This window comes from Schistocerca piceifrons, chromosome 3 (genome assembly GCF_021461385.2).
Source record: "Schistocerca piceifrons isolate TAMUIC-IGC-003096 chromosome 3, iqSchPice1.1, whole genome shotgun sequence".
Lineage (NCBI taxonomy): Eukaryota > Metazoa > Arthropoda > Insecta > Orthoptera > Acrididae > Schistocerca > Schistocerca piceifrons.
In genome coordinates this window covers 318,702,596-318,726,939 of record NC_060140.1, presented here as the reverse complement: position 1 = coordinate 318,726,939, position 24,344 = coordinate 318,702,596, and the positions used below count along the sequence as shown (strand labels likewise).

The 24,344-nt window shown below is 40.1% G+C and overlaps 1 protein-coding gene across 1 annotated transcript in view; it reads left to right on the top strand.

Moving 5' to 3' along the window:
• LOC124788623 (potassium voltage-gated channel subfamily KQT member 1-like) overlaps nucleotides 1-23,492 on the top strand; it is a 276,137-nt gene extending 252,645 nt beyond the window's left edge. Inside the window, exons 10-12 of the mRNA XM_047255894.1 lie at nucleotides 11,389-11,545; nucleotides 17,528-17,650; nucleotides 23,059-23,492. Coding sequence (XP_047111850.1) covers nucleotides 11,389-11,545; nucleotides 17,528-17,650; nucleotides 23,059-23,160 — 382 coding nt within the window. The 3' untranslated portion in view covers nucleotides 23,161-23,492. The remainder of the gene's footprint in view (nucleotides 1-11,388; nucleotides 11,546-17,527; nucleotides 17,651-23,058) is intronic.
• The last annotated feature ends 852 nt before the right edge of the window (nucleotides 23,493-24,344 follow it).

The following is a 24,344-nucleotide window of genomic DNA, read 5'->3' as shown; positions in this document are numbered from 1 at the left end:
CCTAACCAAAGGCAACTGTCTGCAGGACACAAGGCATTGTCAGCAGAGGACACAGTGTCATCACCATCAGACCAAGAAGGAAATACCATGAAGAGGACAGGAGTCAAAGGCACTGGTAGTAAAAGGGCAGGACCAGAGGAGGAGAGCATCAAGTGGGCCAGCAGTGAGGAAACACTGGTGGCACTGGAACACAAATAGGCACGTGGAATGTTAGCAAGGGTGCCAGCAGTGCTGGAACTGGAAGAGGTGCTGGGAGTGATATCAAATGCACCTGTGGTTCTAGAGGTGCCAGTGCTGGAGCAGGTGACACTGGAGCCATTTTACTATTGTTTTCAGTTTTCAGGTCATTTAATTGTCCTTGCAGTGAAGTACATTTTTCAGTTAACTGATCTTAAATGCACTAAATTTTCTATTGTTATCTGTCATCATTTTCTCTAGTTTTAGCAAAACTAAATACAGAATATCAGTTTCTACTGTTTCTTTGCTTGCTACGATTTCACTCAGTTCAAACAAGTCCTGGCAAGGTACTATAGCCTTCACTTCTACATCACTACTACCCTCATCTCTATTCATTTTGTTAATAAGCATATGATTTGATAAACAAATTAATTTCACAAATAGTTTGTATTTATCCTTCCTTTTTGATGTCCCTGGTTGTAGTTGTAAAGCCCTCTTTCATTTGATCCGGTCCGTCATTGTTGGTAGTACATCATCACTGTTGATATGACTTTGTTGGACAGCTCTCATACTCCTTTCTTTGAGTGATCAGAAATCTGTTCATACACAAACTGTAAATTACACAAATAAATCTCCCTTCCTTTGCAACAGACAAAACTTCATTATCTGTCAATTGATCCCGGACAATGCCACCAGTTGTAACCTATTCACCCTCTCATATCATTTGTTGATTGTCTTTGTTTTTATACTTAACTTTTGTAATAAGCTTCAAGAGGAGTAAGATTTACAGTAAAATTTTTACTAATTTTCTTTTCTTGTAGTTGGCTCCAGTTCTTTGTGTCTAGGTGCTGAATCTTGAAGGTGAAATTTTTTATATTATAAGATCTCTTGGTTCCAGTTCATATAATAACTTTTGAAGATTTGCTTCAGCAGTGATTTCTGTTTTTATGTTTATCTCGCATTTTTTCTATAACACACTGTCTTTACAATTTCTATTTCAACAAAACTGAAAATGTCATTGTTACTGCCAAAATTAAAAACATGTCTGATCACATCAGAGGCACACCAACTATTAATCCATTCTGCAGTACTAACAATATTCCAAGGAGTTTACAAATTTTCTTGACAAATGACTTTCCACCAATGTATATCATTATTTTATAAATGAATTCGGAAATAAATTTAATAAATTGCACTAAATTGTGTAATTAATAATAGAAATTTTATGTGTGCCTAATATCTTGCAGTCCCAAATGTTTCTTAAAGAAAATTAATTTTAACTGTACATTGAAAGCTAGCATATATCGATTGTGACAACGAAAATAAAGTTATTTCTTTTTATACATTTTAGCCTGAAATAAAATAAATCATGTACAAAAACATATGCATTTCTTTTGGAAAAACAGTTGTGATAATATTAACCTGTATAAATACACTCCTGGAAATGGAAAAAAGAACACATTGACACCGGTGGGTCAGACCCACCATACTTGCTCCGGACACTGCGAGAGGGCTGTACAAGCAATGATCACACGCACGGCACAGCGGACACACCAGGAACCGCGGTGTTGGCCGTCGAATGGCGCTAGCTGCGCAGCATTTGCGCACCGCCGCCGTCAGTGTCAGCCAGTTTGCCGTGGCATACGGAGCTCCATCGCAGTCTTTAACACTGGTAGCATGCCGCGACAGCGTGGACGTGAACCGTATATGCAGTTGACGGACTTTGAGCGAGGGCGTATAGTGGGCATGCCGGAGGCCAGGTGGACGTACCGCCGAATTGCTCAACACGTGGGGCGTGAGGTCTCCACAGTACATCGATGTTGTCGCCAGTGGTTGGCGGAAGGTGCACGTGCCCGTCGACCTGGGACCGGACCGCAGCGACGCACGGATGCACGCCAAGACCGTAGGATCCTACGCAGTGCCGTAGGGGACCGCACCGCCACTTCCCAGCAAATTAGGGACACTGTTGCTCCTGGGGTATCGGCGAGGACCATTCGCAACCGTCTCCATGAAGCTGGGCTACGGTCCCGCACACCGTTAGGCCGTCTTCCGCTCACGCCCCAACATCGTGCAGCCCGCCTCCAGTGGTGTCGCGACAGGCGTGAATGGAGGGACGAATGGAGACGTGCCGTCTTCAGCGATGAGAGTCGCTTCTGCCTTGGTGCCAATGATGGTCGTATGCGTGTTTGGCGCCGTGCAGGTGAGCGCCACAATCAGGACTGCATACGACCGAGGCATACAGGGCCAACACCCGGCATCATGGTGTGGGGAGCGATCTCCTACACTGGCCGTACACCACTGGTGATCGTCGAGGGGACACTGAATAGTGCACGGTACATCCAAACCGTCATCGAACCCATCGTTCTACCATTCCTAGACCGGCAAGGGAACTTGCTGTTCCAACAGGACAATGCACGTCCGCATGTATCCCGTGCCACCCAACGTGCTCTAGAAGGTGTAAGTCAACTACCCTGGCCAGTAAGGTCTCCGGATCTGTCCCCCATTGAGCATGTTTGGGACTGGATGAAGCGTCGTCTCACGCGGTCTGCACGTCCAGCACGAACGCTGGTCCAACTGAGGCGCCAGGTGGAAATGGCATGGCTAGCCGTTCCACAGGACTACATCCAGCATCACTACGATCGTCTCCATGGGAGAATAGCAGCCTGCATTGCTGCGAAAGGTGGATATACACTGTACTAGTGCCGACATTGTGCATGCTCTGTTGCCTGTGTCTATGTGCCTGTGGTTCTGTCAGTGTGATCATGTGATGTATCTGACCCCAGGAATGTGTCAATAAAGTTTCCCCTTCCTGGGACAATGAATTCACGGTGTTCTTATTTCAATTTCCAGGAGTGTATGTGTAATTATTTTTGGTACAGACCACTTCTGTTGAAGAAAAGCAATGCTAGAGGAGGGTGTCCCTTTACAAGCAGCACAGAAAAAATAAATGTTAACCTTCCTGGCACTTTAGTATCCTGTTGAGATGTATGGCTAGGTAGCCAAAAACAATAGAACTTTAACACTAACTCAGAGAGTACACAAGTATGCAATTACATTTGGTTCTGGCTTGTAAATGAAACAGATTCTGAGTGAATGCAACTGAAAACATTGGTGTGATTTGATGAGAACTGATCTAAGATAATAACAATTCTTGAAAGTACAAGCTGAGAAACACTGCTGTTTGCAAAACCCATACATGCTGCACTAACAGTTTTGAAGATGTTCCAACTGGCATGCGCTCCTCTCTGACAGACTCGCAGTTCTTTTGATGTTGCGAGACAGCAAGGCTGAGACTGGAACTTATATTGACTGGCAAGCCACTAGGCACCATCCTATAAGGTCGTCTAGCTGAATAATACTAGAAAGTCTTGATGGTGTCACTTGGCTCACAGAAGTGCTGTATATGGCAGATGTGATGCCCCTAGATACTGCAGCAGCTGTCATAGGCAGGCTGGAGCTGCTGCTAAGTTGGCATCCCACAACACTCTGTTGTGTGGAATGTGGATAGACACTAAGGCTCCAGCCAGATGCCAAATCCCTCTTCCTTTCTGGGGAGTTGGCAGGGCCATCTTGCTGTGTAGATGGTGGCTGTGGCGGAGGCATCCGCCGAGGCTGCAGTATGAATTAATTTCTGAATTATGACTGAGATGTAGAAATCCATGTACAGCTCATGTATTCCTTGTCATGGTTTTAGAGATAAGACCATTATTAGTATCCTTTTTAGTTTCCCATTAAGTCTTTGAAATGGAAGTCCAACTTATCCAGACAGTAGGAAAATCCCAGAGTAAGTACACAGTTTGTCTACTGAGATTTCTAAATTTGTGCAGCCTTTCATTGTAGATTAATTGATATTTTCCTTGTAAATGTCAGTCATGAAAGCATTGTCGTACACCATTTTGAATAAATTGATATATGTGTTATTGTTTTTCTGTAATTTTTGGAAAACTGTTTATGTTGGATTTATATATAACAAGTCATGAACAGTATTGGTTCTTTCATTCACATGTTCTACACTTTTGTGACATATGTTCAGGGTATTTTGTCACTCATTATGTCCAACAACAGTATGTTTAACTGTCCTGATTTTAGCTTTTTGATATAGCAGTCCCTTACGTAATTTCATGAAATGTATTCCTTCACCTCTATCACAATTAGCGTAGTCCCAGTCACTATCATGTCCACTCGCTGGAGGATTCAGACACACCTCAACTTTATCACTGGTATAAGTTTCTTGACATACATCACAATTTTCTTCCTCTTTCAATACTGCTAGGCACTTCAAGCAGTTTTCTGTACTGTCTGTACAGAAGATAGTAAACTTCACACTATTTTTCACTGTATGATATAACATACATGAGTTTTTTGTCAGTTATAAAACAGATTGAGTGGCATTTGAATGTAAATTCTTGCAGCAGTGTTATTGTCAATCAGTTGATTTTAAATTACAAATAGAACTATTATTTACTTTTCTAAAACTTGAGACTAATTAATTATTTTCATTTCTTACATCCATTCCATGACATTGACAACATACAGATCTCAGTACAATTAGCTGTTTCAGAATTATAAAACTAACATCAATCAGATTCGCTGTTGTCAACTCACTATAAAGAGTCGAGAAAACTCAGATCAGGCTACTTTGGAGCTCTAAAAATTATTTTCATGATATATGATTTTTATTTGCTCATCATATGATAAGTCATGCAATGGGCATTGACATATTAATATTATTCATGTGTACACCAGCTAAATGTAATATGTAGTGATTAATAAGGTACCTTTTCAATTTTCTTTTGGAGTGGTGTTGGTTTCCAATTTCTTACTTTATATAAGACGGGAACTTGTTCAAAACATTTGCATCATAGTACATAATTCCACCCTAAATCATGGGTAAGGGAACAAAGTCTACATGGAAGTTTTTATAATATCTTGTACTGTGACATTGCAAATTACAGATCAGCTAAAACTGATTTTTATTATTAACAATACATACCATTAAAGAGTATGTTCTAGAAAGTAAGTGCAAGCCTTTCAAGATCCTTAACTAGGTCTCTGAAATAATAATACCTGCTTATCTACTTCACACAATACACTTACTGCTTATGACTGCCAAATTACCATTTAATTTTCTTTTAGGTATGTTTCCTCAGAACATGTTTCCATAGGACAACATGGAATAAAAATGTGCAGAAATATTCAGCAAGCTAGTCTTTATGCATACATAGTGAGAGATAAGCTACTTCCAAGTGCAGAACATGCCAAACTGTGCTTCTGTATGTGTTTATCTACCTGTTGACTCATTTTTAACTTTTATGCAACTGGACTCCAGAGAACATTACACAAAGTGTTTTGTTTCATATGTGCTTATTAATTTCTACTCCTGGTACTAGCCAGTCATTTTTGATTATTATAAATGGTGTAAAATGAGTCTTTGAAAGACAAGGACTTACACTGTTTGCTGTCAATTATTTGTAGACCTGTTTAGCTACCACACCAGCTGAATCAGGTGAGATTGAGTTTGGATTCTTGTTTAGTATGCTTGTGTCATCAAGGAGCATTGCAATTTTTTAATTATCCTTTAAAGTCATTCAAAGATCAGTTATGTAGATTAAAAACAGGGGTAGACTTTATCATAACCTAATGGGAATCCACATACTATGTTTCTTCCTCTACCCCCATTCCCCTATCCCACCCCCAAATTCGTATGACAAATACTGTCAGTGTGATCATCTGCTTTCTATAGTGAAGGTAAGTCTCCATTCATGCAAGAAGAGAGGTGCCATTTATACAGTAGCATTTTTATGGTCGAAGTAGAAGTTCGAGGTCCAAACAAACTGAAGCTTTGGAAACTTTACAGAAGATACCCACAGGATGATTTTTCCTGTTTATCCCTACCCAGGATGTCATTTATGATGTCTCATCTGGTTTTCTTCTGTCTAGAATCCCTTACAAAAGCAAAAGTGAGAGGCATTTTGCAATGTTTAGTTAGAAAAATGAGATCGTATCACATCACAGACCTCTCTTTCAAATTCTTCTGTGTAGATTTAAAAAAATGAAATCTGGTGATTCCCCAAATTCCATCTTACAGAATATGGTACACCAACAGTTAAAATACAATGTTTATATGATTCACTGACAGATGACACTCATGACTTCCTTCCTATACATTGTTTTGACATCTGTTCCATCAGGTATGACATCATGAAAAAGCAGCCCCTGTGCTAGATGGGATGAACACTAGGGAAAAGAAGAAGATTCAGAAATTAAAAATATCTTGTAGTACAAAGAGGAAACTGTATCTGTCAGTAAGGAACATTTCCAGTATTGATACTGTAGCTCATAACAAGGCATATTGCTGCTGAAGTAAGTAATCCAGAGATCAAAGTCCATATGCTATGAAAGGAAGATAGCTACATTGGGCAACAAAATTAAGGCTTTTATATGTAGCGAAGGAAAAACCTCTAATACAAAACATGAGGAGAAGCAGATAGTTTTAAGAAAAAATAGTACTCTGGTAAAAAGTGTGTGTTTATTGTGGGAAAACACTTTATATCTGTTACTGATTAGATGGAATTATCAGGCTCAATAGCTGCTGCCCTGGAATGTAGTAGTAATAGTAGTAGTAGTAGTAGTAGTAGTAGTAGTAGTAGTGGTAGTTTTCTTCATCTGTGAATCACTTTTACAAGCATATTGGAGATGTCATGAAATTGTAGTTATCTCTCTGATAAGAAATTTTTGTAGAGCTTATGCAGGATACTAAGACATGGATCAAAGGACTGAGATGATCAGGCACTAAACAGTATGAATTTCTTAAAAGAAGCATAACATCTTGGCTACAGATGGTTCAGTATCTTATCACATTATCATCAGTTCTACTAATTCAGTCATTCGTTTAGTCAGTTGACCTGTAATAAGTGTGCAAAATGAACAATATGCAAAGACAGATCAATGTGGTATGCACTTGCACTACAGAAATGTCCAGAAAACAGTGAAACTCGTGCACCTGCTAGCTTTATAAGGTCTGAGTTCTACTATTATCTTCAGAAGAACAGCAGTGAATACACAACAACAAAAAGACAAATAACTAGGCTACTAAGCCACACTGACGCTTTACAGTATTTTTACTGTATCTTCAGTGAAAGAGAGAGAGGACTAATAGCTATAAATTGTACAACACCAGATTGTAATTGATGTCAGTAGCATGTAGAAAATAATGTGGAATTACTCCAGTTTTGTCTGTGGCACTAAAACACCATATACCATTACATGCACTAAAGTTGAAGTGCATTTATTGAGAGGGGGTAGTGTGGAGTCAATCCTTGATATGTTTAAAATGTCCATTGTCATATTCATTATGTCTAAAAATATGCTCAGCAAGAAAGATATCAGTGGGGTTATGGCTTATTTTTTAAATAATATTTTTTTAATTTACTGTATTATGCAATGGGGCAGATCATTGAAAGCTTTTATTAAAGAATGCATAGTTCTTCTTATACTGGTACATTTGGGGGAAACAAAGACTGTATGTAATCTGCGTATGTTTATAATTGGCATAATGTTTGTTGCTAATTCATATAGAAGTAATTTCTGTCATGTACATCAGTTTTGGCTATATGCATTGCTCCTTCAAGTAAATATGCCATGTTGTTGTTGTGGTCTTCAGTCCTGAGACTGGTTTGATGCAGCTCTCCATGCTAATCTATCCTGTGCAAGCTCCTTCTTCTCCCAGTACCTACTGCAACCTACATCCTTCTGAATCTGCTTAGTGTATTCATCTCTTGGTCTCCCTCTATGATTTTTACCCTCCACACTGCCCTCCAATGCTAAATTTATGATCCCTTGATGCCTCAGGACATGTCCTACCAACCGATCCCTTCTTTTAGTCAAGTAGTGCCACAAACTTCTCTTCTCCCCAATCCTATTCAATACTTCCCCATTAGTTACATGATCTACCCACCTAATCTTCAACATTCTTCTGTAGCACCACATTTCGAAAGCTTCTATTCTCTTCTTGTCCAAACTATTTATTTCCCATGTTTCACTTCCATACATGGCTACAGTCCATACAAATACTTTCAGGAACAACTTCCTGACACTTAAATCTATACTCGATGTTAACAAATTTCTCTTCTTCAGAAACGCTTTCCTTGCATTGCAGTCTACACTTTATATCCTCTCTACTTCGACAATATCAGCTATTTTGCTCCCCTAGTAGCAAAACTCCTTTACTACTTTAAGTGTCTCAATTTCCTAATCTAATTCCCTCAGCATCACCCGACTTAATTCAACTACATTCCATTATCCTCATTTTGCTTTTGTTGATGTTCATCTTATATCCTCCTTTCAAGACACTGTCCATTCCATTCAACTGCTCTTCCGAGTCCTTTGCTGTCCCTGACAGAATTACAATGTCATCGGCAAACCTCAAAGTTTTTATTTCTTCTCCCTTGATTTTAATGCCTACTCCAAATTTTTCTTTTGCTTCCTTTACTGCTTGCTCAATATACAGATTGAATAACATCGGGGAGAGGCTACAACCCTGTCTCACTCCCTTCCGAACACCTGCTTCCCTTTCATGCCCCTCGACTCTTATAACTGCCATCTGGTTTCTGTACAAATTGTAAATAGCCTTTCGCTCCCTGTATTTTACCCCTGCCACCTTTAGAATTTGAAAGAGAGTATTCCAGTCAACATTGTCAAAAGCTTTCTCTAAGTCTACAAATGCTAGAAACGTAGGTTTGCCTTTCCTTAATCTTTCTTCTAAGATAAGTCGTAAGGTCAGTATTGCCTCACGTGTTCCAACATTTCTACGGAATCCAAACTGATCTCCCCAAGGTCGGCTTTTACCAGTTTTTCCATTTGTCTGTAAATAATTTGCAGTAGTATTTTGCAGCTGTGACTTATTAAACTGATAGTTCGGTAATTTTCACATCTGTCAACACCTGCTTTCTTTGGGATTGGAATTATTATATTCTTCTTGAAGTCTGAGGGTATTTCGCCTGTCTTGTACATCTTGCTCACCAGATGGTAAAGTTTTGTCAGGACTGGCTCTCCCAAGGCTGTCAGTAGTTCTAATGGAATGTTGTCTACTCTCGGCGCCTTGTTTTGACTCAGGTCTGTCAGTGCTCTGTCAAACTCTTCACGCAGTATCGTATCTCCCATTTCATCCTCATTTACATCCTCTTACATTTCCATAATATTGTCCTCAAGTACATCGCTCTTGTATAGACTCTCTATATACTCCATCCACCTTTCTGCTTTCCCCTCTTTGCTTAGAACTGGTTTCCGTCTGAGCTCTTGATATTCATACAAGTGGCTCTCTTTTCTCCAAAGGTCTCTTTTTGGGCGCTGATGACCACGCTGTTTAGCGCCTGTAAACCTCAAACACACACACACACACACACACACACACACACACACACACAAGGTCTCTTTAATTTTTCTGTAGGCTGTATCTATCTTACCCCTAGTGAGATAAGCCTCTACATCCTTACATTTGTCCTCTAGCCATCCCTGCTTAGCCATTTTGCACTTCCTGTCAATCTCATTTTTGAGACGTTTGTATTCCTTTTTGGCTGCTTCACTTACTGCATTTTTATATTTTCTCCTTTCATCAATTAAATTCAACATTTCTTCTGTTACCCAAGGATTTCTACTAGCCCTTGTCTTTTTACCTACTTGATCCTCTGCTGCCTTCACTACTTCATCCCTCAGAGCTACCCATTCTTCTTCTACTGTATTTCTTTCCCCCATTCCTGTCAATTGTTCCATTATGCCCTCCCTGAAACTCTGTACAACCTCTGGTTTAGTCAGTTTATCCAGGTCCCATCTCCTTAAATTCCCACCTTTTTGCAATTTCTTCAGTTTTAATCTACAGTTCATAACCAATAGATTGTGGACAGAGTTCACATCTGCCCCTGGAAATGTCCTACAATTTAAAACCTGGTTCCTAAAACTCTGTCTTACCATTATATAATCTATTTGATACCTTTTAGTATCTCCAGGATTCTTCCATGTATACAACCTTCTTTTATGATTCTTGAACCAAGTGCTAGCTATAATTAAGTTATGCTCTGTGCAAAATTCTACCAGACGGCTTCCTCTTTCATTTCTTAGCCCCAATCCATATTCACCTACTATGTTTCCTTCTCTCCCTTTTCCTGCTGTTGAATTCCAGTCACCCATGACTATTAAATTTTCATCTCCCTTCACTACCTGAGTAATTTCTTTTATCTCATCATACATTTCTTCAATTTCTTTGTCATCTGCAGAGCTAGTTGGCATATAAACTTGTATTACTGTAGTGGGCATGGGCTTTGTGTCTATCTTGGCCACTATAATGCGTTCACTATGCTGTTTGTAGTAGCTTACCCGCACTCCTATTTTTTTATTCATTATTAAACCTACTCCTGCATTACCCCTATTTGATTTTGTATTTATAAACCTGTATTCACCTGACCAGAAGTCTTGTTCCTCCTGCCACCGAACTTCACTAATTCCCACTATATCTAACTTTAACCTATCCATTTCCCTTTTTAAATTTTCTAACCTACCTGCCCGATTAAGGGATCTGACATTCCACGCTCCGATCTGTAGAATGCCAGTTTTCTTTCTCCTGATAACGACATCCTCCTGAGTAGTCCCCACCCGGAGATCTGAATGGGGGACTATTTTACCTCCGGAATATGCCATATTACATAAAAAGACTGCTGTAGGATGGGCTGATGCTACTTCATGAATTGGTGTCGAGATTTATTTTGCGCCCAGAACAAAAAAACAATTTTATCAGCTCCCACAGCATTTTACCACACTACAGTTTCATGGACTGCAAAGTAAAGATATAATTTGTTAATAAAAATGAAAATAAACACCTAGCAAAGAAATTTTTAATGAAAAACAGACAAGACTTACCACATTGAACAGTTTGCATGTTCGCTCATTTCCTCATGGTTTGCTGTCTGTATACGTAGTATACCAAGTTTTTCTTAAGTCAAATTCTCTAAAATAATTAGAACTGCACTATTAGGCCCTAAGCTTTGCATGGCATTAGAAACCTATGAAATATCCAAAGTGGCTGAGCAGCATACATTTCTCAGTCACAAAATATAAAGAAGGTGGTATTTAACAGTAGCAATTCATAATATTGAGTGTGGCAATAATTATTATGTGTATCTACCATTTCTAAGTATTTCTTTTTAAAAAATGTTGCAGGTTAACTGAGGCACACCGTAATGCAATAAGAGCAATTCGAAAGATAAAATACTTTGTTGCTAGAAGGAAATTCCAGCAAGCACGGAAACCATATGATGTTCGTGATGTCATAGAACAGTACAGCCAAGGGCATCTCAACATGATGGTGCGCATAAAGGTATGTGTAAAATATTTGTGAAATGTTCAGTGTTTTCTCTCTTAAATGAACAAATTCTTATTATGGCTGTTTAAATAAAAGTAACATTCACTTGAGAAAACTATAAAATTACAGGTATAGGGGGTGTAACAATATTATGAAAAGGACAGTTGCTACTCATCTTATAGCAGAGTTGCTGATAGGCACATCAAGAAGACTGAAGTGAGCTTTTGGCCACTGAGGCCTTCATTGAAAATAGACAACATACACAAACACACTCACACAAACACAACTCACACACACATGACCATAGTCTCTGGCCTCTGAAGCCAGGCAGTGAGCACCAGCACTCATGGGAGAGGCAACCAGGTGGTGGGGGCAAGGACAAGGCTGGGGCAGGGAGGGGGAAGTTAGCATGGTAGGAGTGGGGGACAGTAAAATGCTGCTTGTGGGAGCATACAGGGCAGGCAGCTAGGTGCAGTTGGGAAGCTAGACAGAGGGTGGGGAAGGGAAGGGATAGCCAAAAAGGAGAGAAGTAAAAATACTGAGAGTGTGCTGATGGAACAGAGGGCTGTGTAGTGCTGGTATGGGAACAGGGAAGGGGCTAGATGGGTAAGGACAATGACTAATGAAGGTGGAGGCCAGGAGGGTTACGAGAATGTAGGATATATTGCACCTTTTGCCCACTGCAAGATTCAATCATGCAGAAATTGTTAAAGACCTTCTCTTCTTCTCCCAGTCCCTACAACTGAAACACTTTTTTGCTGCCAACCCTATCAATGAGACTTAACCAGAGACCAATGTTGAACCCTGCCTGATTCAGTTCACTGTGATCTATCCCCACTGCCCCCAAATGACACCCTGTTAACTCTCCAGAATTTTTTAACCTTGAACCTTGCCTCACCATCATTCCCCAAATCCCTCAACGTGCAAACTAACCTTACATGCACAGAAAGAACTGCAATCCACCACTTAAAAGCTGATCACAACCTTATAATCCGACATGCTCTCAAAAGCTCCACCACTGTTGTTTTGAACCACAAGGATTATCTGGCAGGACTCCAGCTGTCAGATCCACTTAAGTATAAACCATGCCACAGTGACTCCATTCCAGAAATCAAGCAAGATCTCCAGTCTCTCCTCAAATCATTAGGCCCATCCCATAACCTCCCCCCAGAGTCCATCTCTCTCCTCACCCATACAACTCACGGCACTCCTACCTTCTACATGCTTCCTGAAGTCCACAAAGCCAAACAACCAGGACACCCAATTGTAGATGATTATTGTGACCCCACTGAGAGAATTTCTGCTCTCGTAGACCAACACCTTCAGCCTACGACCCGTGACCTACCCTCCTGTATAAAATACACTCCTGGAAATGGAAAAAAGAACACATTGACACCGGTGTGTCAGACCCACCATACTTGCTCTGGACACTGCGAGAGGGCTGTACAAGCAATGATCACACGCACGGCACAGCGGACACACCAGGAACCGCGGTGTTGGCTGTCGAATGGCGCTAGCTGCGCAGCATTTGTGCATCACCGCCGTCAGTGTCAGCCAGTTTGCCGTGGCATACGGAGCTCCATCGCAGTCTTTAACACTGGTAGCATGCCGCGACAGCGTGGACGTGAACCGTATGTGCAGTTGACGGACTTTGAGCGAGGGCGTATAGTGGGCATGCGGGAGGCCGGGTGGACGTACCGCCAAATTGCTCAACACGTGGGGCGTGAGGTCTCCACAGTTGTCGCCAGTGGTCGGCGGAAGGTGCACGTGCCCGTCGACCTGGGACCGGACCGCAGCGACGCACAGATGCACGCCAAGACCGTAGGATCCTACGCAGTGCCGTAGGGGACCGCACCGCCACTTCCCAGCAAATTAGGGACACTGTTGCTCCTGGGGTATCGGCGAGGACCATTCGCAACCGTCTCCATGAAGCTGGGCTATGGTCTCGCACACCGTTAGGCCGTCTTCCGCTCACGCCCCAACATCGTGCAGCCTACCTCCAGTGGTGTCGCGACAGGCGTGAATGGAGGGACGAATGGAGACGTCTTCAGCGATGAGAGTCACTTCTGCCTTGGTGCCAATGATGGTCGTATGCGTGTTTGGCACCGTGCAGGTGAGCGCCACAATCAGGACTGCATACAACCAAGGCACACAGGGCCAACACCCGGCATCATGGTGTGGGGAGCGATCTCCTACACTGGCCGTACACCACTGGTGATCGTCGAGGGGACACTGAATAGTGCACGGTACATCCAAACCATCATCGAACCCATCGTTCTACCATTCCTAGACCGGCAAGGGAACTTGCTGTTCCAACAGTACAATGCACGTCCGCATGTATCCCGTGCCACCCAACGTGCTCTAGAAGGTGTAAGTCAACTACCCTGGCCAGCAAGATCTCCGGATCTGTCCCCCATTGAGCATGTTTGGGACTGGATGAAGCGTCGTCTCACGCGGTCTGCACGTCCAGCATGAATGCTGGTCCAACTGAGGCGCCAGGTGGAAATGGCATGGCAAGCCATTCCACAGGACTACATCCAGCATCTCTACGATCGTCTCCATGGGAGAATAGCAGCCTGCATTGCTGCGAAAGGTGGATATACACTGTACTAGTGCCGACGTTGTGCATGCTCTGTTGCCTGTGTCTATGTGCCTGTGGTTCTGTCAGTGTGATCATGTGATGTATCTGACCCCAGGACTGTGTCAATAAAGTTTCCCCTTCCTGGGACAATGAATTCACGGTGTTCTTATTTCAATTTCCGGGAGTGTATATGGACCATTTCCTCCACTGACTCTGCACAGTTCCTGTTCCTTTACCACATGGTACCCTGCCTATCACTATCGATGTCACCTCCATTTACACAAACATCCCTAATGCCCATGGCCTTACCACTGTTGCCCAATGACACACAGATCCAAACCAACAACCTCCTTCCTAGCTGCCATAACCAGGTATATCCTTGCCAACAATTTCTCCTTTGAAGGCTTTACCTGCAAACAAATCCATGGTACAACTGTGGGCACCCACATGGCACAATCCAATGCAAAGCCATCTAGAGGAATCCTTCTTAAACACCCAGAATAGCAAACCACTCGCCTTGTTCAGATTCATTGATGACATCTTTATGATCTGGATCAAGGGTGAGGACATCCTATCCACATTCCTCCAGAACCTCAATGCCTTCTCCACCATTCGCTTCACTGGATACCACCACTTTGAAGTGCCACCCAGTCCATACCAACAAGTCCCTTCCATAAAGCTTAGCCATCTGTGGCTGTTGCATCTGAAGTGACAAGCAATACCCCTTGCTGTATACCGAGAGCCTCACTGAGGCCTTCACAGGCTGTAATTACCATACCTACCTTGTACAAAAACAGAAGTCTCTATTCTTATCTCTCCAGTCACCAAGCACTTCCCAAAGTCCTACCATCTGGCTGCACAGGAACATTCCCCTTGGACTCAGTACCACCCAAGACTGGAGCAACTGATCACATTCTCCACCAGGATTTTGATTAGCTCTTGTCGCGCCCTGAAATGAGGAATGCTGTACCCACTATCCTTCCCACACCTCACATAGTGGTATTCCATCAACCACTAAAGCTACACAACATCCTTGTCCATCCCCACAAAATGCCTGCTCCCAACCCTTGCTTCATGGCCCTTGGCTCATGACCTAGGTGCAAGACCTGTCCCATACAGCCTCCCACCACCACCTTTCTCCAGTTTGGTCACAAGCATCACCTATCCCATCAAAGGGAGCACCATGAGTGAAACCAATTGCGTGATCTAAAAGCTAAGCTGCAACCACTGTGCTGCATTTTATGTGGGCACTCCACAAACAATCTGTCTATCTGCAAGAATGACCATCAACAAACTGTGGCCAAGAAAGAGCTGGACCACCCATTGACTGAGCACACTGTCCAGCATGATGCTCTTCATTCCAGTGACTGCTTCATAGCCTGTTCCATCATCATCCTTCCCACCAACACCAGCTTTTATGAATTGTGCAGGTAGGAACTCTCTCTACAATATATCCTATGTTCCCGTAACACTTCTAGCCTCAACCTTTGTTAGTCATTGTCCTTACGTGTCTAGACCCTTCCCCATTCCCATTCCAGCCCTGCACAGGCCTCTATTCCAACAATACACCCTCAATCTTCTTACTTCTCTCCTTTCCCACTCCCTCCTCCCCCCCTCCCACCACCCATCCTCTATCTAACCTCCCCCGACTGCATCTAGCTGCTTGTCCCTGTACTTCCTCATAAGCAGCACTTGACCATCTCCTGCCTCTCTTCTGCTATCCCATCCCTCCAGTTCATCGCCCCAGCCTCCCCTTACCCACACCATCTGGTTTCCTCTCCCATCATGCACTGCTATTCACAGCCTGGCTTCAGCAGCCGGAGACTGTAGTCATATGTGTGTGAGTTGCATTTGCATGTGCATGCATTTGTGTGTGTGTGTGTGTGTGTGTGTGTGTGTGTGTGTGTGCGAGTGAGAGAGAGAGAGAGAGAGAGAGAGAGAGAGAGAGAGAGAGAGAGAGAGAGTTGGTGTTTTGTATATTTTCGATGAAGGCCTTGGCCGAAAGCTCACTTTCTGACAGTCTTCTTCTTGTGCCTATCTGTGCCTCAGGATCTCCACTATGTGATGAGTAGCAACCACCCTTATCATAGAATTGTTACATTCTATACTGGATTTTCCATTGTTTGAAGTATACTGGGTGGGTAGCCAGTATCTCCTTCAGGAGATAAAATCCCAGAACAGTCAACAGACAGAGATGAAAGTACAAAAAACTGTCCTAGCTTTTAGAACTATTAATTCTTTCATTTTATAGGAAAGAGAGATAGGTTGGAGAAGGTTAGAAAGAATAGACAGGGCACTCACTCCCCATGGTAAGAGTGACCCTCTTGTTGTTGGGATGAGATGTAGTACTGGAATTTCCTCATGAAGCTAAATACTGACCAACCATTCCATCTTTCTGTTAAACTTTTGTTGGATTCCTTTTTGTGCCATTGCAATATCTGACAGCCTTTATTACAAAAGAGAATTTGTTCTCTATCACTAGTGCCAGTGTATGCGTTTTTCTTTACCCCAGAGGCCAGAGACAGTGGTCATATATGAGTAAGTTGTACTTGTAAGAATACATGTGTGCTTTCTATTTTGGTTGAAGGGCCTTTATGTCTTGTACTTGTAAGAATACATGTGTGCTTTCTATTTTGGTTGAAGGGCCTTTATATCTGGAAGCTTAAATGTTTAACAATCTTTTTCATTGTGCCTATCCACAACTCAGTGTCTCTTCTATGTGATGAGTAGCAATTTCATTGTTGTTATTTCACCCTGGGCTTTCCATTGTTTGACTTTTCCAAACATAGTTCTTAAACAGTTTTGGTGTGTAGAAAATATGATGTGAATGGCCTGCATAAGCAGAAAGATATCAAGAAGAAGAAAAGATGACCAGTGACTGCATAGTGAACAATGATCCAAAGCATCCTGATCTCTCATAATGGATACTGCCAAGTAACAAGTGGTGTACCTGGAGCCATGTATCATGAAATTTTATAATCTTTTCGCCCTCCGTTCCACTATGAAACCAATAAAAATTGCCGCTCTCCCTCTCCCCTCTGACTCAGATCTTGGGTGAGCTCTTGATATAGTGATTCTTCAGGGAACCGTAAGCATCAGAGCTCTCCAGCTCTTTGGTGACCCTCTACATCACCTACATCTCTTTCCTACCATGAAAGAAAGACTGTAGTTCAAAAATTTCAGAATTCAGTGCTTACATCTGATTATTTTGTCAGCTAAGCAGTGATTTGCACTTTTCCCAGAGCATAAATCCCATCTTTGTCTTTTATTAATAATACTTAAAATGCAGATTGATTCAGCCAGTGCCAGAACAATTTATTGTTTGTTATTTCCTTATATTTTTTAAAGAAAAGAAAAAAATTGCTTTTAGAACAGATATGAGAATAAAATAATAATTTCATTTGCTTCTGTTACAGGAACTACAGAGGAGATTAGACCAGACACTTGGAAAACCAGGCAGTTACTTGGCTGGAATTGATCGATGTGGCAATGTGAAACCCATGACAATAGGAGCACGGCTTTACCGTGTTGAACAGCAGGTATTCATATTAATCTGACTACTTCAAACATGCATTTTTCTATACAAGAAAATGAGAGTTGCTGCATATTCTTCATGAAAAGCAAAATCAAGATCAGGATGTGCGGTCAGTGCCCTCTTAAGTCAACAGTATATTTTTTCTCCTTATGGTAAAACTTAGATTTATGTGTTGACACTACATAAAACAAAAGATGAATGCCCATTTACAAAGTCCTGAGGAAGAACAAATCACAGAGTGGCTGTTAAAGTCCTTTCAAATGTTTAATTATGGTACTTTTTAATAACTTGTACTATTTTCCTGTCATACTCTGTGTTTCTAGTAGGCTGTGCCATCAAGTAGTTTACATCAGTTGCTGTATGTTATTGTTAAGAGTGCTAGTCACCCTTACCTGTTCAGAGTGTAGATGATTTTACTGGAATTTCTGCATTTAAATGAAGGAAATCAGTTATTACTGAAAACATCAAATTACTTTCAAGCTGAGATTTTAAATTGCACAAAACATAGAAGTTATGAAAGTATCGTTTTAATCCTGAGCTTCAAGAAACAAAACATTTTTCAAAGAGTCCTTGGAGATTTGTGCTAAAAGGATACATTGGTGAAATCCACAACTATCATAATAAGCATGACAACAACCATGATTATTTTTTGAGAAAGACACAGAAATAAGACTGAAATCATAGAATGAATGTGATGCTCCTCGTCTCCTCGTGCATGTTGATTATGTTTCTGTGGAGGGGGTACACTGCTTAATTATAGAATATTGATTCGTCAATACATTGACTGACCAGAAAAGTTAAACACCTTGGAGGAATGGTACAATATAGAAGCAGCTTTGTATACATGTATTTTTCTGTAATTTATTCATCTGTCTTTGGTGTACACAGCATGCAGCAAACACAATATCACACAGATTCAGATTCTTTATTGGTCATTCAGCATTATTACATCCAATAGATTTTGTCAGTTCACTTAACCTATTAATTGTACAAAATAAATTTTTACATATTTCAGTTGATATTGGGCATTTCTAACATTCTTCTAATGAATAGAATGGATTCGTTAATTGAGACATTCTTAGACAATTTGTTATATATTTTAATTGCCATATACTTATGACTATTGTTAGTTTTAGCTAATCTATTTTGTGGCAACAGCAGAGAAGTACAGGTTCTTGTATAGTAGTCATGCCTCCAATTTGTTACACTTAAATTAGGTAGTTCAGCAAGTATGTTGTTAACACTGTCAAGAATATATAAATTAATAACTGTTAAAATTCTATATTTTATGAACAGTGGTTTACAATGTGTTCTATTATCTACCTTAGCTATTACTCTGATTGCTTTCTTCTGGATCACCATAATTTCATTTATTTTTCTGCTGTTTCCCCAGAGTATTAACCCATACCTTAAAACAGATTGAAAAAAGGTAAAGTACACCATCCTTACATACTAAAATGTCACACAACACATTAGTCTCTTCAACAAATACGTAACTCTTGACAACCTAACCATTATGTGATCAACATGAGAGTTCCATGTTAGACTGTTGTCAAGTATGATACCTAAAAACTTTGCCTTTGTTTTTTTATTTTTGTAGTCTTTGATAGACTGAACCACATATTCTGGGTCTTTTCCTCATTTAATAGTAGACCATATGCATTAAACCATGATGTTGCATTTTCTTTTGCCAATTTCATACCACTTACAAGGTTATCAAATACATGGTTTACAAATAAAAAAGTTGTATCACCTGCATACAAATATGTCTTTACATCTATATTTTCTAGTAAGTCATTTATGTGTACAAGGAAGAGAAGTGGTCCCACTTTAGATCCCTGCGGCATAGCATGTTGAACCTCGAGTGTGTTTGACAGATGACTTCCTGAACTCACCACATGTTTCCTTTTATTGAGGTATGATTTGATGAGTTTTAAACTTTTATCACATATTCCATAGTGCTCAAGTTTAGAGATCAAAAGTGAGTGGTCAACACAGTCAAAGGCTTTGCTCAGATCACATAAGGTTACCTGTCTGTGAGCATGGCCCTCAAATGCTATTAAAATGTCTTTGACTAAGAGGATACAGCTGGTAACAAGGCAAGTCAACATATCACGGTAATAGGCAACAAATGCAATCTGTTTACTTGACTGACATATGTTGCTCTCTGGTATGGAAGAAATTTTGTAGGATGAGAGAAGCATGCAAACAAATGAACATCTATTTTGACGTGTGTGCCAACATTCAGTAGTTTCAAAAAAACTATAGTTAAAGTTCCATTGTCACTTTAGCACTCTCCTCATGCAGTGTGAAGGTAAATGAGTCAGTGGTCTAGTGGTTAAGAAAACATTTTCTAATTTTTGTGCCAGAATTTTCTGTGACATCATGAAATACAGTGGAATTATAGACCCAAGAAATAAGCATTTCCCATCTTAGTAAAAACCAATGATATCAGAAATCTTATGCAGTATCATTAACAGTAACTGAAAATGAAGGGCATGTAAATTATATTTTTCAATTTATACTTTCATTTTTATTTTATACTTAAACATAACCTTTGCATTCCCCATGCAAAAACATTTGAAGCATAACAATTCAGAGCACCTCGAGCAACATACGAAGGCACATTAGCATGAATATAATTAGGAAATACAACATCATTAATCTTGCTAAATACCTTTTGATCTTGCAGTAATATTGTCTCTGGATGGACAGATAAAATTTGTCTTGTGGACTGTTTACAAGAAAATTTGTCAAATATCTTAAGGCCTGACAATGAATCAGACAGACTTGATCTCTCTATAGTTCATCCAAACTGATCTATTCAGTTCTAACATCCTTGAAATAGGTGAAGAAATAGTTTTGCTCTGATAAGATTCTATTCATTCTCTAAGACATAATACTTTCCAAGTACCAGTAGCTATTTTGATAAAATCTTTAAACTCCTGAAGAATACTGTAATTTCTGGCAGGAAAACTAATGTTTTTCAATGTGTTAAGGAAAGTAGTGTAGAGTGGAATATATGGAATGGAATAATGGCATTGTTATGAACAGGATGGATTGCTATTCACCATATAGTGGAGATGTTGAGTCACAGACAGACACAATGAAAAGACTGCTAAATGAGTAATATATAGTAATATATTGGCCAAAAGGCCTTTGGAATTCAGTGACATATGCAGACACATTCATGCAAACATTACTAATATATACATATGACCACTGTCTCTGGCTTTCAAGGCCAGGCTGTGAGCAAGAGTGCATGTTGGGAGAAGCAGTCTGGGTGGGGTGGAGATGCCGAAGGATAGTAGGGTAGGAGTGGAGGATAGTGAAGTGCTGCTCATGGGACCATACAGCTGCGAGTCGGGAGAAAAGGAAAGAAGTAAAAAGACTGTGGGTGTGTTTGTGGGATAGAAAGATGTGTAGTGCTAGAATGGGAACAGAAAAGGGGATAGGTGGGTGAAGGACAGTGACTAATGAAGGTTGAGGCCAAGAGGTTCTTTCCTACTAACACCAGCTTTTCTGAATTGTGTAGATGGGAACTCTCCCTGCTAACATTCTATGTTCCCATAACACTCCTGGCCTCAACCTTCCTTAGTCATTGTCCTTCACCAACTTATCCTCTTTCCTATCTCCACTACAGCACTACACAGCCTTCTATTCCACCAATGCACCCATATTCCTTTAACTTCTCTCCTTTTCCGCAACCCTCCCCCTTCCCCCCTTTGCCCTCCATCTAACGTCATGGCTGCACCTAGCTGCCCTACACTCCCCCCCCCCCCCCCTCACCTCTTCTCTATCCATCCCCCTCCCTGCCCCTGCCTCCTTCTTATCCCCCACCACCAGATTGCTTCCCCCATAGTGCACTGTTGCTTACAGTCTGGTCTCGGCATCAGAGATAGTAGTCATGTGTGTATGAGTAACATTTACATGAGTGAGTGTGCGTATGTTGTCAAATTGAGAAGAAGGCCTTCTGGCCGAAAGCTTACTTTTTTAGCAATGCTTTTGTTCTGTGTGCCTGCAACTCAACATCTCCACTATATGATGAATAGCAGTCCATCCTTGTCATAATATTGTCAAAATAATATACAGAGTGTTTTACAACTACAACAGTTTTAATGGTGTGGTGGGGAGTTAAATAAAATTTTACATGTAAACATATGAATGGATACAGTTTATTTAATTCTTTCAAAGAAAACAAAATTGACATCTACTTTTAATTCTTGTGCTACTGTCTATTCTTGCACAGTTTTCCTACATGTTATCCTCATGATCATCTGATGTTGTTCTTGTATCACCTTATGTTTGTATTTCCCATCAGAGACCATCTGAATGCAACATTTGGAGACTGCCTGAATGCTACATTTGTGAAAAGATGGATAGGTCCAGGTAGACCAAAAGTTCCCAACATTTGATTCCATTGGACTTTTTCTTGTAGAGCTACAGAAGAAGTCTATTTTGTCTGTCTTTTATCACATCATACAGGATCTGTTTTTATGATTTTGACAACTTTATTTCTATTCTAACTTTGTGTCTAGATATAGCACTCATCACTTAAACTAAGGGAGGGAAGTCACTTTTATCATCTGCCTTTGAATTGTGTAAATTTTGTTCTCATTGTTATCATATTTTATGTTTATGTGTATCATGTTTTCTATGATGGAGTTGAGAACCAACCAAGCAGTTCTTTAATTGCATGGAAAACTACTAAAAAATACACTAATCTGCCTGTTATACCATACCAACAGTTGCTGACCCACTGCCCAGGTTCATTCCAAACTTGGCCCACTTCCCTGTCTCACAAACTCGTCTGCCACACTTAAGCTAGACAAGCACATAATGTAAAACTACATAAGGGGTCTTGTTTATAAAACCCTTGTACATTCAGGGGAAGACATGACTGCAGAGGATCTGACAAAATTGTATTGTAGACTTAATATTTCTGAATGTGTGTGTCATAACTGTCAAGGTAAAGTTCATACAGAGAAAACAGTGGTTATTCCAGTAAACTGTTTTTGTTAGAATGATCCATTTTAATGTGAGAGTTAAAACATGAAACAATTTTGTATCCCTTGTAGTGTGGTAATGGACTGTTTCTGTACACTTGATACATCATATAACCTTATTTACTTAGTCTTTCCCTAAAAGCACCTAATAGCAAATTGTGGAACATTGTGCATTGTGTAGACTGGTATATTCAATTTTTTGCTACATGCTCTTTATGCTGAATTCATGACTATGTCATGTAGCCTACATTTAAGCATTATGCCAGGGTTATAAAACTGTATCATTAGCACAATGCCTCAGATGGGACAGTTCAGTCATTTCATTATTTGCTATTTAATTGCAGTACTTTGTATAGATAATTTTTTATGTCTTGAAAAATTACATACTTTGTTTCCATTTGACCAGTTATGTGTGATGGAGAAGAAGCTTGACCAGTTAGTATACGTCCTCAATGCTGTTGCACAGAAGCAGCAGATTCCACTTCGGTCTGTTGAAGATGAAGTCTAGCAACGGTGAGCCCAGCTGTGGGGCACTACAGCTATTTTTATCACCACAGCGATTATCTTGTGAGACATTTTTGTTATTCAACTACTCTTCTTTCAGGATTGAATTTCAGACAGTTTTTGTCCTTTCCCGTGATGTGTGATGTGTGAATAAAATGAAATTCCACTGGACAGTGATTGACAAAAATGCAGTGTTTTAAGTGACTGGAGTGCTCCATTAACTTTTACCATTATACAGTATTTGATTCCATTTTAGTGAGATGAGACTTCAGATAGCATTTTTATATTTTTTAAATACATATACATACATCTATTGTTAAAATTGCATTAGCTTTCTGATAGACTGATTGTCAAGTGTGTTTACAAGTGCCTGGTTGTCAGCATAGCTGTTACAAAAATGTACCATTTGCACAAAGATTTAGATATAAAATTGTAATAGTACTTAATAGACCTTTTAATTCCAATATTAATACTGCAGGATTAATCACCATTCTAACTTGACCATGATATTTATAACACCTCTAACTGAAAGAAATTAGTAATAGAGATACATGCAATAACAATCAGTCTATCAGTGAATTTAAATTTAGGTAATAGTAGGGTAAAATGGCACTAACTTGATGCCTATATAGATGAGCAGCACTTGCTTGTGCAATATTTAGAATATCACTTTGAAAACTAGGCAAGTTTTCATTGATTCATCAGGCATAATGTAACACAAGAGGTTCGGGAAGATGATTTGAACATTCAAGTGAAAACCACAAGTTACTCTCCATGTTACTTCATATTTTTTGCAGTTCAGTGAAATATAAAGTTTCTTTTCACCTTTTTTTTATTTTATTTTTTAATTTTTTTTTTTAAGTTCAGTTTGGAAACTCTTCCAAATTTTTACCTCGATGAGATTTACTTCTGCTTGTTGTTTTTTGAAAGACTGCAAGTAACAACATTGTTACAGTAGTTGCCAGTAAGTAAGGAAGCATGGGCTAATTGGGCCACCGTTTGTATGACATGAACGTAATCTTTTTTGCTTTAAAGCCTGCTGTTTCTTATGATGTTTTGTTCAAGATAATTGTTAAAGTACTGTTTCATTATGGGATGAAATGTTTTTATTGAAATGCTCTCTGAATATTGGAATTAAAGAAAACTTCAAACAAAGATTCTCTTCACATGGGCACAGCTATCTAAAGA